The sequence below is a fragment of the Sarcophilus harrisii genome, chromosome 4 (genome assembly GCF_902635505.1).
Source record: "Sarcophilus harrisii chromosome 4, mSarHar1.11, whole genome shotgun sequence".
NCBI classification, from domain to species: domain Eukaryota; kingdom Metazoa; phylum Chordata; class Mammalia; order Dasyuromorphia; family Dasyuridae; genus Sarcophilus; species Sarcophilus harrisii.
Genome location: NC_045429.1, coordinates 192,063,080 through 192,077,541, shown reverse-complemented (window position 1 = coordinate 192,077,541; position 14,462 = coordinate 192,063,080). Strand labels below are relative to the sequence as shown.

Sequence of the window (14,462 nt, the reverse complement as noted above, 5' to 3'; positions counted from 1 at the left end):
TTATTTTGTGAGTTCATCTTCTAAGTGGAGAAAGCCATGACCCTGGGCTCACCATAGAGCTCACAGGGAATGAGAGCATACAAGCCAACTGTGGCCTATAGCATGGAGTCCACTCATTCTGGAACATCATTCAGAACTGTATCCCCAAAGTTATGAAAATGTGCGTATTTATTGACTCAGCATTACCTCTACATGTATATATAGGACAAAAAAATTAAAGAATGAAGAAAAGGACCCAGGTGAACAAAAACATTTATAGCAGTTCTTCTTTGGAGTGGCAAAAAAATACAAATTAAGATGGTATTAATCAGTTGGGGACTGGCTAAATAAATTACGCTATGTGAATGTGTTATAGCATTATAAAACAGATGAAAAGGACACCACAAACGGCACTAATGGAAGAAACCAAAATCTTGTTGGAAGATAGATTGTTGGTGGGCACACCATGACATAAATAGTAGCTCAAGATCAATCTCCCAATGGAAAGTAGCTTCATCTTTGCTCTATTTTCTCCTCACCTCAGTCCCATCCCAAGATAAGGGTGGTTTGGGCCTACAGGCCCTGGGGAAACAATTACCTTATTCCTGTGTTAATGATAGCATCCTACGGTATTTTGCAGCCATGAAAATATGAAATATCAAGTCATCTTTCAAAGCTGTGAATGTGGATGTGTTTTTACACCCATAATCAGTGTTAATCTAATCTTCTGAAGCCTAACACTGGAGCAACAGCCTGATAAATGTGAGTTATAAGTTTTGTATGATATGTAACAATTTTGATGAAAGTGAGTGTTTTTCTCTAATTTTCCCTGAAATGTTTTCTTCCTTTCTGGATCAAACTGGATTTAAAATCCACAGAAATCTGGGAGAGGCTCTGCATTTTTGCACCACAGTCAGGGCTAGTGAGAGAAACAATTCAAACTGACTCTCAAGAGATGATAGATTTTCAATGTGAGTGTGTATTCCTTGGAAACTGGCATATGTTAAAAATTAGGGTTTGGTTTTTTTTTTTTTATTTTGTTGATTGCCAGATTTAAGAAAGTGATGGAGAAAATGTTAGCAATGCATATTAAATTTAAAAGTGTTGGACACACTTTGGAGGGGAAGAGCTGGTTGTTAAACATTTAGGGCTTATGCACCTTTCTTGGTTTTGTTTTTTTTTTTCTCCCCAAGCAATTGGGGTTAAGTGATTTGCCCAGGTCAGACAGCTAGTAAATGTTAAGTGTCTGAGGCTGCATTTGAATATGTGTATTCATAATATATATATCTACATATGTTCATATTATATTCATATATTCATATTATACATATATACACATACATATATAATACATATTATACATAATATATATATATATATATATTTCTACTTTCTTTTTAAATTGTAGATTTTGGTTTGCAATGTTATTTTAGGGATAGCTAAAGTAGTTTAAAAAAAATCCAATTTACTGTTTTTCCTGCTAAGAATTTCTTGAGGGTTGATTGTTGAGTGAAAGAAATAACTGTGATGCTAATTGATAATATAGCCACAATTTCCACCTTAAAGATGTGAAAAGTACTTAGAAAAGTTATAGTTTAAAAAAAATTAATTAGGATTTGTGTTAACTACTACAAAGTTATTTTGTATTATAAAAATCTCAGCAACATCACTTGAATAGTTATAATACATTTTAAAATGTTTATTCAATATTTTTCTAAATATTAAATAGGCTTATAATGCATTATACCAGAGTTTACCTTTCAGGTCGTTCAAGTAAACTAACTTCTTCTGCTTCTTTTTTTTTCCTTTCCATTACTTTAGCAATAATATTCTCTTTGTTCTCTAGAAACAGCCTATTAAGTAAAAAATTTCCTGTAATATAATTAAAAAATAATTTTACATTGTTTTTTACAACCATTAAAATATTGATTTACAGTTTAAAATCTGAAAGTACAAGATGTTGATTGGGAATAACTGGGAACCTCTAATCTCTTCATTATAATAGTTACACATTTTATTATGATTTTGATCTATATTTTATTACTTCAACTGAAGCACTATATTTTGATTAAGAATTTAGGATTCTAGATTTAGACACAGAAGGCATTTTTTTTCTTCTGAAAAATTTTCTTTAAATATGTTTCACTTAAAACATATTGTTACATTACAAAGAGAAAACATTTAAGTTTGCTTGCATTTTAAAAGTCTTCCTTTTTGAACTAAAAAAGGGACAGCACCAGATAGCTTCTGTCTTGGGCATTATATTGCTCAGTCAGATATTACAGCAGATATTAATATTAGATCATCTCTCATGCACTTAGAAATGCTCTTCATATGCTTCCTGGTTGAAATATAATAGGGACTACTTAGAGAACTAAACCCATCTCCAGTATTTTTTTTTAACCAAAAATATTATGCACAAAGAGTGATAAAACTATGTATATCCTTTGACTCAGCAATACTACTATGAAATCTAAAGGACCCATTTGTGCAAAAAACATGTATAACAGCTCTTTGTGGTAGCAAAGAATTGGAAATTAAGAGGATGCCCATCAACTGCGGAATGGCTAAACAATTTGTAATAAATAATTGTGATGGAATACTATGTGCTATGAGAAATGATGAGCAGGATGTTTCAGAAAAATCTGGGAAGACTTATATGAACTGATGCAAGGTATAATAAGTAGAATTAGGAAAACATTATATACAATAAGGACAATACTAAAACAAAGATCAACTGTGAAAAACTTAGCTACTCTGATCAAGACAATGATCTGAGACAATTTCAAAGGACCCATGATAAAAAGTGGTATCTACCTCCAGAGAAAGAACTAATAAATAGAAGTATTCATAGCATGATATATAAACATACATATGTGTACATATGTATATGTATGCACACATACATACATATCTATATATTGATGTCAAATGATGGCCTTCTCTACTATGTGGAAGGAAAGGAAGAAGGAAGAAAGTTTGGAACTTAAAATGGAACCAAAAAAAATTAAATTTAAAAATGAATGTCAAAAATTATTATCACACAATAGTGATAGACATTTCATTTTGAAATGAATATCTACCAACCTTGATTTTCTAAATCTCCTAATACAACGATGATATCAGGAAGAATATCTTTATGGTTTATGGCCGACCAGAACTCTCGGATCATAGGAGTATTATCCATCACCCAACCTCCATATTTTGGTGCACCAGGAAATCGATTTTGGTTTTTCTCAGCAAGCTGCAGCAAAGTTATAAATCTGTATTACAATCATGACTTGAGAAAGGAGAAATAACATGGAATATCACCATGCTGCTATCTTTGAGGCTCTAGAGCTTTTTCACTCTTTGTGTGTGTGTGAAAGCAGCCTGGAATGAAGCCCTTCTCAAAATAATGTTTTTAAGTGAATAAAATAAAATGCAAGGAGTTATGTGGAAATATATTTATAAAAAAAATTTTCAAACCAAATTCTTGAACCCCAGAATAAGAACTCCTAATTAAAAAAAAGTGTACAGGACCTGTTTGGTGTTGGGGGCACTGTGCACCATCAGGGAAGAAGAAGGGAAATAAATTGAGGACTATATATGAATTCAAGGGAGAAGTCCTCAGACTATACATGCATTCAGCCTCCCTGCTTTGTAAATAAAGAATAGGAAACATAAAGCTTAATTCAGCAACAGCAGCAAATGCCAAAACCAAAATATATAGTTTGGGGATATAGGTATAGCATGGGGATGGGGAAGTGAAGAAGAAAGGGAGAAAGCTAAAAAGCAGAGAAGTAAAAAGGAGGAAGAAGAAAGAAAATGAAATAGAATAGGTGAAAGAGATCTACAAATTTTCCTTTTTTTTCCTATCAGTTTCCTAAAGGCTTGCCACCTGGCAAAGTAGTTTGATTGCTTATTAGTTGCTTTCCTTAGTGGTTTTATTTGGTTCTGAAGTCCAGTTAAGTTTTTGATTAGAAATTGAGGCTTTAAACTTATACAGTGTGAATGCCTTATTCAGTGGGAGTTTGTAAAGAGATAATATATGCAAAGTTTTTTGTAAACCTTAAATTACTACCAAAATGTGAGTCATTATTATTTTTAAAAGACAACTGTATAAAGAAAGGTACACTCTATTTCATTGTTACTCTGATGGACCCTAAAACTTGGTCCCTTGTTTACCTCTGTGTGACAAGCATCTGGTTAAAGGAGAGCCAGTGGATAGCTCTTTATCACTAGGAGCAGAAAATAATTTCATGTTCATGCTCTATCAATAATGAGGTAACTCAAGGCAAGAAGGCTTCTAAAAACTAAGTCATGTGACAGAAAACTGATGGGGTTTATTGGGAAGCATTCATTTTCCCTGCCTCAGTTTGATGTGGGGGTGCAGTCTTTAGAAATGTTGGAGTAATAATCCTCAGACTACCTGCCCTTAGGAATGATGTAGTCTCTTTGGGAATATAACTATTGGGAGTAATGTAGCACAGTCTTGGAGAATGTGTGTAAAAGAAAGGGAATTGAGACTGATATTTTTATTCCACTAAACTATCCTTGAGGGATATCTGGTTTGTCATCCAAAAGTCTGGGCTGCTATTTCACGCTTGGATTCAAACAATGAGTGCTTCTTAATTTCATGAAAGAAGAAAGGGGGTTGTTGTTAGTTCCCATTAGCAAAATTCTCACTAATCATTTGAATCCCAGTCCCATTATGTCATTTACCCTGCTCTGTTCTTTGTTCTGTACTCTCCAAATCCCTCTAAATTTACCTGTTTGTACCCTGCTCTTTGTTATCTTCCTCTCTTGGAATTTAGTCCATTTTAATTAGCATTATAGTTATAATAAAAATCTGCTTCTTGACTTGCAGATTATCTAAGTTTACATATTCTTTTGGGACATCTATGGGACTGTCACTGTTTCAGAATACCAATATTCTGGGGTCCCCCTGAACCGCAAAAAGTTCATTTCCTAGAAACTCCAAAGAAACTTGAAAACCCCCCAAAGTGATGACAAGTTGGATATAAGGAGGGGGAACACAAGGGCAAGAGGGGAAACGGTAGTGTGGAATTGAGAAATGTACTCTCAAATAATTCTAAAAAAATTAAAGAAATTATTCTGATAAGACACTGTCCTCCAAATTATTTTGTCCTTATTTATCTGCATAAATATTGTATCCCCTCCAATCAAATGTAAGTTCTTTATGGGCAGAGACTGTATTTAGTTTTGTCTTTATATCCGCACATACTTAACAAATGTACTTAACAAATGCTTACTTGGTTAAATTGAATATAACCTTAGAATGCTACAAGTTAGCTTCTCCTAACATAGCGTTGTGGATGACACCAGCTTTCTTAAGAGAGTACAAGCTAACAGATTTATGACAGGTACACATTCTTCTGCAAAGATTTTCCCTCTTCTGAAATAGTACTATCTGCTCTTAGATATAGCTCTTGAACTATTGCAAATTTTTTTTTCTTAGCTTAATATACATCAAGTAAAATGAGCACTTTCATATACATATTCGAAGAGAGAGATGGCTGCTAGTTAAGTTAGCCTTATAGTTAAAGATTTATCTTAAATTCCCATACCTTAATTAATTTATTTAATGAGCCAACAAACATTCCTAAATGATTCAAATAGATTTATTATACTTATCCACCATTTGACAAGATAGCTTTCATGGAAATTTCAGTACTCAGATTTCAATTCATTTCAATATAACCCTGTATCTACTGTATGCAGAATAATGGGATAGTTAGCTAGGAAGGACTTAACAATGATTTATTTCATTCATTCATTCATTCATAAACAATGTGAGAAATATAAATCTTAGACTTCACATTTATTTAAAGATAGGTCCCTGCACTGAACATAGGCTGTCCTAAAAGTATTTTATGAAGAACTCCCATAGGGCAAGCACTCAGTCCATAGAAAAAGAAATACAGGGACATGTTCAAGAACCTTGGAATTGATTGTGTGACATGGGAGATGCTGGCACAGAACTGCCTAGCATGGCATTCCCTCATCAGGAAATGCAAAATTGAAGTAGCTCAAAAGAAATGTGAAATGTGCAAATTGAGAGAATCTACCCCAAATGTTCACATGGACTGTGCTTGGTAGAATATTCTGAGTTCATATTGATCTCTTCAGTCACTGTTGACTAACAGTGATGTCATTTTGGTCTTTTTTGCCCTGAAAGAGTTGTTAGTCCTGATGTTTCAATGTTTTTATTGTTGTTCAGTCATGTCTGACTCTTCATGTCCCCATTTGGGACTTTTTTTTTTTTGAGTAAAGATATTGGAGTGATTTCTCATTTCTTCCTCCAATTCATTTTACAGATAAGGAAACTGAGGCAAACAGATTTAAGTGACTTATTCAGGATCATAGGGTCATTGTGAGCTAATTAGCTAGCTGATGAGGCTGCATTTGAACTCATAAAGATGAATCTTCCTGCCTACCTATCCAATTGTCCTATCATAATTAGAAAAATCCAGCAAGGATATAGAGTCCACATGAAATACAAAAGACTTATATTGATGTGTATATTATACTAATGTGAACTGCACATTATTAATTGTGAGTTTTTTTTAATCTATTAGGAAGGGCTGTTACTGGTTATCACTGGATAATTTTAAATAATAATAACCTTATTCTCTTTAGGGAGACTTGTTTGTTTACGGCCCAACTTCTCAAACTGTAGTTTGCAGCCCTAAAGTGGGTCTTGTAACTGAATGTAAAATTATGATTTATTATCAGTAAATGCTTTTATATGTCTATATACTTGGGGTTACATAAAATTTTCTTGGTCAAAAAGGGGTTTGACTGGAAAAAGCTGAAGATTTTTAGAGTAAAGGTAATATCCAGGAGAAGCCTTTAGGACTCAGTAAAGGTAACTATATTGCCTGGGCTCCCTGGAAAGTTGGATAATGAATAGTATGTTGTATAGATGAGATGAAATACTTATAAAGTGTTTGGCACAATCTCTTGTTTCTTGGCCAGGAACTCCACCTTAACCTTCTGATAATTCTCACTAAGAAGCTCCCCTCATCCTGCAGATTCTTAGGAAAGCCTGTCCTAATTTACCTGCCACAAAAGCTACCTATTTTGATTGGTTATAGGTGTTAAGAGGATAATTTTTGAAAGCTAATTCAGAGGGACTCAGGAAGGTCAATATCTGATGTTACTGCTCTTTAAAAATAGGCTGTGGGAAGGTGTTGGTGTTGAATTGCAATATAAATTGGCCAATCTTGTTGGGCTTATAGTTTGAAATGTCTGAAATTGGTCTGTAAACAACTGGAATTAAGAACATCAAAATTACAACGAGGGATTGGTTTCCATGTGCCAGTAAAACCTTTTATGCCCAGGTTACTCAACCTGAGTCACAGGTTCTTAATCTGGGATTTATGAAGTCTTCTCTATTCTTTTCTTTCTTCTTTCCCTTCTCTTCCCTTTACCCTTTTCTCTCTTTTTTTTTTTTACATTTTGGTAACTGAATTTCAATATAACTGATTTCCTGTATAATTTATCTTATGCATTTAAAAACATTATTCTGAGTAGAGGACCATAGGTCCTTCACCAGACTGCCCAAAGTAGTCACGAGACCAAAATGGTTTAAGCATCCTTGATCCAATTTAATGGGACAAAGTCAGTCTTTCTCTGTCTCTGTCTTTGTCTCTCTTTGTCTGTCTCTCTCACTGCCAGTTAGACTCAATCATGTTAACGATTGAAAAGGCAAATAATTTAAGTTATTAAATTTCTATTACATTATCTGATATCTAAGACATTCTGATCTAATGGTTGTTCTCTGTAAAATACTATGATGATTAACTCCCATTGATTTATCTTTCTAGATTATAAAGCAATCAACTTTTAACTGAGGCAAACTAAAGACATACTTTAGATTCATATTTTATAAAAATATTTTAAATATATTCTGGAAGCAGCTAATTATTTCAGTGAATAAAGTTTCAGAGCTGGAGTCAGGATGATTTAACCTCAAATCCAGTCTCAGACACTTATCAGCTCATCAGCTCTGAGACCCTAGAAAAGTCACTTAATAACCTCTATCTGTCTTAATTTCATCTGTAAAATAGAGATCAAATGAGATATTTGTATTTTTATTAAAGTTTTTTATTTTCAAAATACTTGCAAAGATAGTTTTCAATATTCACACTTGCAAAACCTTGTGTTCCAAATTTTTTCCCTCTCTTTCCCCTACCCCCTTCCCTATTCAGCAAGTAATCCAATTTATGTTAAACATGTACAATTCTTCTACATGTATTTCCACAAATATCTTACTGCACAAGAAAAATCAGACCAAAAAGAAAAAAAAGAGAAGAAAACAAAATGCAAGCAAACAACAACAAAAAGGATGAAAACACTATGTTGTGATCCACACTCAGTTCCCATTGTCCTTCTCTCTGGGTGCAGATGGCTCTCTCCATGACAAGACCATTGGAACTGGCCTGAATCATCTCATCAAATGAGATATTTGTAAAGCATTTAGTACAGTGCCTAGCACATGATAAGCATTCTAAAAATGTTAGCTCTCATTTTTATTATTACTATATTATTATAAATATTATACTCTTACTTCTGTTAAAATGTATGGTCTATAGTACTTACATCTTTATAGAGTTGGTCCAAAATATCAGCTTGTTGTTCATACTGAAGTTCAATTGAAACTTCATTGGCAAGCATCAAGGCTTCTTCAACCATTTCCTGGACATCTGGATGGGCTTCAGTTACCACTATGTCTGAAGATTCCGCTTCTTTTAAATATGAAGTATGATTTTTTAAAAAGTTCATTAAATATCATTATCACTGAATGACCATTTCAGTTAGATAAATGGTCAATCTGGCAATAAAAACAGGTCATCGAATACCAATCCTCAAAAGAATCATCACTTTGGGGACTGCCTTTACATCTCCATAACATGGGGCCAGAGAGAGTAAGGAAAAAAGTGAGAAAGAACTCTCACTAAAATAAATTGCTGATGAAGGGTAATTATCCTTTCTGTTATTACTCAACAATTTCCATTCTACTTTTTTTCCCAAGAAAAGGTTTCAAAGTCTTTTTTTTCCCATCTCAGCCCTGCCTTCATACTTCATCCTCTCAAACACCTTGGCTATTAAGTTCACTAACCTCAATTGCCATGATTTCCATTTTCATTCCATCAGTCTCTCACATAGGGATGTGACAATGGTCACATCCTTCATCTCACCATCATCCATAACTATTTTTCCTTCATGATCTCTAACTCTGAAATTCTTCTATTTGATCATAGGCTCCTATCCTCCTTTCTCACCTGCTAAATCAGTTCCTTGTATCCATTCTGACCCTCTCTCTTCTCTCAGTCCATCATTGCTGCTGTGGTCCCATTTCCCTCCCTTCACAATCTAGTTGTAGGCAAGTTTGCTTCAGTTTCCTGAATTGTAAAATGGGAATTCTAATAGCACCTACCTCAAAGGGTTGTTGTGAAAATCAAATGAGATAATTATTAGTGAAGCATTTAGCATAGTGCTTGGTACATAGTAGGTGCTTAATAAATATTTATCACCTCCTTTCCTCCTTCTCTCCCTCTTAAATTGCGTATGAACAATACTTTTAAAAAACACATTTCAGTTATCCCTCCCCTATCTCTAATTCTATGAAGAATTGTTTTGTTTAAATCTAAAGAAATAAAAATACCAAAAATATCAATTCACCATCTTTAATATCTTGAACTACTGGTTCCGGTTCTGTTTTGAAGCCACTGTCATCCATAGATTCACGTGATTCTTTGACACTGCCAGATGAAGTAGCTATAATAAGTAATATTATAAGTATGTATAATAAGTATAAAGTAATATATAAAATAGTATAATAAAATGTTAATTTTTAAAAAGATATAGAAACATCGAATTCACTTAATCTTTTCATGAATGGTGGACTCAGGATATATTTGCTTAAAATGCTAGGATTTGTTCAATAGTCCAATAAAAATCCTGGGTTTCTGAATGAGCTTGAAATATAATAACACATATATATATATATATATGATTATAAAATTGTAAGAATTTGCAATCAGAATATAGAAATGTGTTCTGCATAACTGCACATCTATAATTGATTTCACATTTCTTGCCTTCTCAGTGGGGGGAGGGGGAGAGATATGAGAGAAGGAGGGTGAGAATTAAAAATAAAAAATTAAAAAAATGAATGTTAAAAACAAATAATAAATAGGGGGGTTGAAGTCAGAAGATCTAGTCCAACTCTTTCTTTCCTTTTACATGAGGAATCTAAGATCCAAAGCCACAAATATAGTAAAAAATAAAATCAGGATTCATAGTTCAATTCTTCTGATACTATATTTAATGCTTTTCCCCTCATATTTGTTAGTGGTTATACTATGTTTCTGAGGGCCCTCTTCAGTTGTCTTGATCTGTATCTTGCCACTGGACCCAAATGGTTCTGGAGGGGAAAGTGAGGCAGGTGACCTTTGCATAGCCTCCCTCACTTAAATCCAAGTCACCTGCATCATCCAGGGCATCACCTCCCTGAAGTCATGGTCCTCTTTCGCAATGAAGGACAAACAACAACTTCTGTGAATAGAGCTGCCCCATTTGGGATGCAACTACAACTGGTCAGTTGAGCAAGACAGTTCTTCCTTTCCTTTTCTCCCTTTCTTCCTGCCTCCTCTCCTTCCCTTTTTGCCTCCCTCTCTCCCTGCCTCCTTCCCTTCTTCTCTCCCTCTTCCCTTCCTTCTTTCCTCCTTCCCTCCCTCCCTTCTTTCTTTTCTTCCTTCTTTCCTTCCTTCCTCCCTTCCTCCCTCCCTCCATCTGTCCTTCTCTTCCTTCCTTCCTTCCCTTGCTTTTTCTTTCTTTCCCTCCTTTCTGTGCACATGGGACTTCATACTCTTACCTGTAGGTGCTCTGCTCAAAGGAATATAAATTTTTTTATTCTGAGTCACTGAAACCTCCCAAGATATCTTGGTTTTATTTGTTAGATTTCTTTCTTAAGGACTATGTCTTAAATCCAAATCACCCTGGCTCTTGCTGATTAGCCAACAATATGCACCCCCCAAGCCAAGTATTCATTGTTTTGGTGCTGACTGTCTCAGAGTATTGACTCAGTTACCCAGAGTAACAATTGTTTCTGTTTTAGCCAGAAATCCTGAGAGTCTTCTGCTTCTAGAAAGATGTTTTTTGGATTAGGTAAAAGAAGTCAATCTCTGCCTCATTTCTTATCTATTCTTAATGACTGATTGTGTTGTTGCCTCAGTCAAACTGAGACCTGTTAAAGACCTTAGCTTAAAAAGACCAACTTCTCCCACCGCATCCAAGGCCATCTCCAGTGGTCCTGATCTACATCTTGCCACTGGACCAAGACAGGTCATGACTTTGCACAAAACCTCCCTTACTTAAATCTAATTTACTTTCATGTCATCTATCACCTCCTTGATGTCTTGATTCTCTTTGAGAAGAAACTACAAACAACTACTATTACTACTTATATTTGGGGATATGTGAAACAAAAAATAATTATTAAAATTTTAACCCACAATTGTAGGTGAGTACAATCCCTTTCTTATATAATTTCCTCCTACTCTTGATATCTCGATCCATGTATTCCTAGAAGTTTTTTTTTTTTATTACAAATGTGATGGTCAAAGTTGAAGAACAAGGGGAGCAATAAAATACAAATTAAAGCTCTTGAGAGATAGAATGGTCAGGATAAGGAATTTGTGCATCCTGTGCAGTTTTGAAGACCTTAGAATAAGTGGTCTGATTTTCTTGCAATAGTTTAGTTCTGTGAAGGAAATAGAGAAACTGTTCCAGTCTCAGAAAAAAAAAATAAGTGTCCTGAGTCATCTAGCTATCCTAACATGAATCTTGAGCAGGTGGATCTTTGACTTAGTGTTCTCCCTCCCAAGTCACCCCTTGGCCATTTTATGGTGGAAAACAAAAGCCTTTCCCAATCCCCCTTAATTCTTGTACCTTCTGTAGCTTGTTCATACCTAGTTGTTAATTTTTTTTTAGACAAAATACAACACCCATTCCTATTAAAAAGTCTAGAAAGGTTAAGGTTAAGTGGAACTTTCTTTAAAATGATAAGTAGTATTGACCTAAGCCTAGAGAAAACATTATTTGTAATGGTGATATGCTAGAATTCTTTTCAATAAAATCAGGGTCAAAGCAAGAATGTCCCTTATTGCCATTACTATTCAGTTTTGGACTAAAATGTCAGCTATTTCAATAAGAAAAAGAAAATGAAGGAATGAGCACAGACAATGTGGAAACAAAACTATCCTTTTTTTTTATAGATAATATGATGGAGAACCCTAGAGAATCAACTAAACAAAACTAATTCATATATCATCAGCATTTCTGTACAGGACCCATACAAAACATCAGCTTTTCTATATAGTACAAACAAAATCCATCAGGAAGAGCTACAAAAAGAAATTTCATTTAAAATAATCAAAGAAAATGTGAAATAATTAGGAGTCTACCTGCCAAGATGCATACAGGAACTATATGAACAAATATTATAAACTATTCTTCACACAAATAGACAGATCTAAGCACCTAGAGAAATATTAATTGTTCCTGCATAGTTCCCCCAATGTAATAAAAATGACAATACTACCTAAATGAATTTATTTATTCAGTGCCACAGCTATCAAACTACCAAAGAATTATTTGGTAGAACTAGAAAAAAATGATAAAAAAATTCATTTGTAGGAACAAAAGATCAAGAATATCAAGAAAATTAATGGAAAAAATGAGAAGGAATGGCCAATAGCAATACCATATTTCAAGCTATATATATTACAAAGCCATAATCATTAAAAAAATTAATGCCAGGTAAAAAATAGGTTGATCAGTGGAACATTGTCCTAGTGCAATTAATCGTAGCCTAGTGTTCAATAAACCACAAGATTCCAGCTATTAGTATAGGAGCAGAAATAACAGGTTTTGTCAAATCTCTTGAGAATACTGGAAAGTAACCTGGAAGAAACCTAAGTATGGAGCAACATCTCATACTATATATCCATATAAGCTCAAAACCAGGATTTAAACACTCATCCTGTTATGTCATGTATATTGAATGATAATTAAGAAAAATCAAAACTTTGATATTTTCTCTGATTAACCTGGGGAAGACTGTAAACATAATACACTTCCAAGTAATATTAAAATTATCAGTTCACAGCATAGAGAAAATTTCAACATCCTTAGAGACCTTAAAACTATGTAATCAAATTACAAATGAAGATAACATTAAAATTATTTGACATTTATTTATACCAGAGTATGAGTGCCCATAGGACAGGGGTAGTCAGAAAAAGTCAGGACTAGTCAATTATGTTGGGATGATTTCCAAAAAATAAAAACAATGAAGGGATAAAAAAGAGGGATACAGTGGGAAAAGAAGAGAGAGAATGGGGAAAATTTTCTCAAATAAAAGAACCATGCAAGAAAATTTTATAATGGAGGGAAAAATGAGGGAATGTGGCAAGCAGTGCTTGAATCTCATATCAAAATTGATTCAAAGAGGGAAAAATACATACACACATAAATACACACCCACACACCCACATATAACATACACACATTCACAATTGGGTATAAAGATATTACTTACCCAATAGGGAAATAGGAGAGGAAGGAGATAAGAGAAGTCGGGGAAAATGACAAAAGGGAGGATGGATTAAGGAAGCAGTGGTCAGAAGCAAAACAGAGTTTTGAGGAGGGATATTATAGAAAAAGAGAGAGAATAAACAGGAAAAAATGGGATGGAGGGAAATACAAAGTAATCATAACTGTGAATGTAAATGGGGTGACCTCACTTGTAAAGCTGAAATAGAGAACAGAATGAATTAGAAAACAAACTCCAACAATAAGTTGTTTATAAGACATTTGAAACAGATTAATTAAAACAAAGGGCTGGAGCAGAATCTTTGTTTTAGCTGAAGTAACAAAGTCAGATAATTAGGGAAACCATATTATGCTAAAAGATACCATAGACAATGAACTAGTATCAAAATTTTTTACAGCAAGTTTATCTGATAAAGTTCTTGTTTTAAAAATCTATATACTGAGTATAAATCTGGGTCAAATTTAGAAAAAAGAAGAGTGTGTGGAATAGAGAGATAAGGTGAAGAACTTACAGGAATATGTGAATTCTTTCTGTATTTTATTTTCATTATTTCTGTGTTTCTCCTATGACCTGTATAATATGTGCAGATCCATATTTACTTCAGCCTTGGCCAGCTATAAACATATTTACTTAACCTGAGCTGATGACATTTGTCAGTATTTGACATTTATTGATATTTAATCTATTAGCTTGACCACTGTTTGCTTAATTATCTGAAGCCCGAAGACCTGATTTTCTGTTTCCTAGAAATCAAGTGATTTTGGGGAAACAGAAACCTTCCATTCCAATCTCCCCAGATAGCAACAACCAACTAGATGCCTCCCCCTCCCCTTCTCAATGCTCTCTTACTTGTGAT

General features: G+C 34.0%; 1 protein-coding gene across 1 annotated transcript in view; it reads right to left on the bottom strand.

Moving 5' to 3' along the window:
• Window positions 1-14,462, bottom strand: part of AK9 (adenylate kinase 9) — a 116,829-nt gene that overhangs the window by 64,035 nt on the left and 38,332 nt on the right. The window contains exons 15-18 of the mRNA XM_031964424.1: window positions 9,670-9,765; window positions 8,587-8,732; window positions 3,067-3,223; window positions 1,737-1,851 (exon numbers count right to left, since the gene is read on the bottom strand). Coding sequence (XP_031820284.1) covers window positions 1,737-1,851; window positions 3,067-3,223; window positions 8,587-8,732; window positions 9,670-9,765 — 514 coding nt within the window. The remainder of the gene's footprint in view (window positions 1-1,736; window positions 1,852-3,066; window positions 3,224-8,586; window positions 8,733-9,669; window positions 9,766-14,462) is intronic.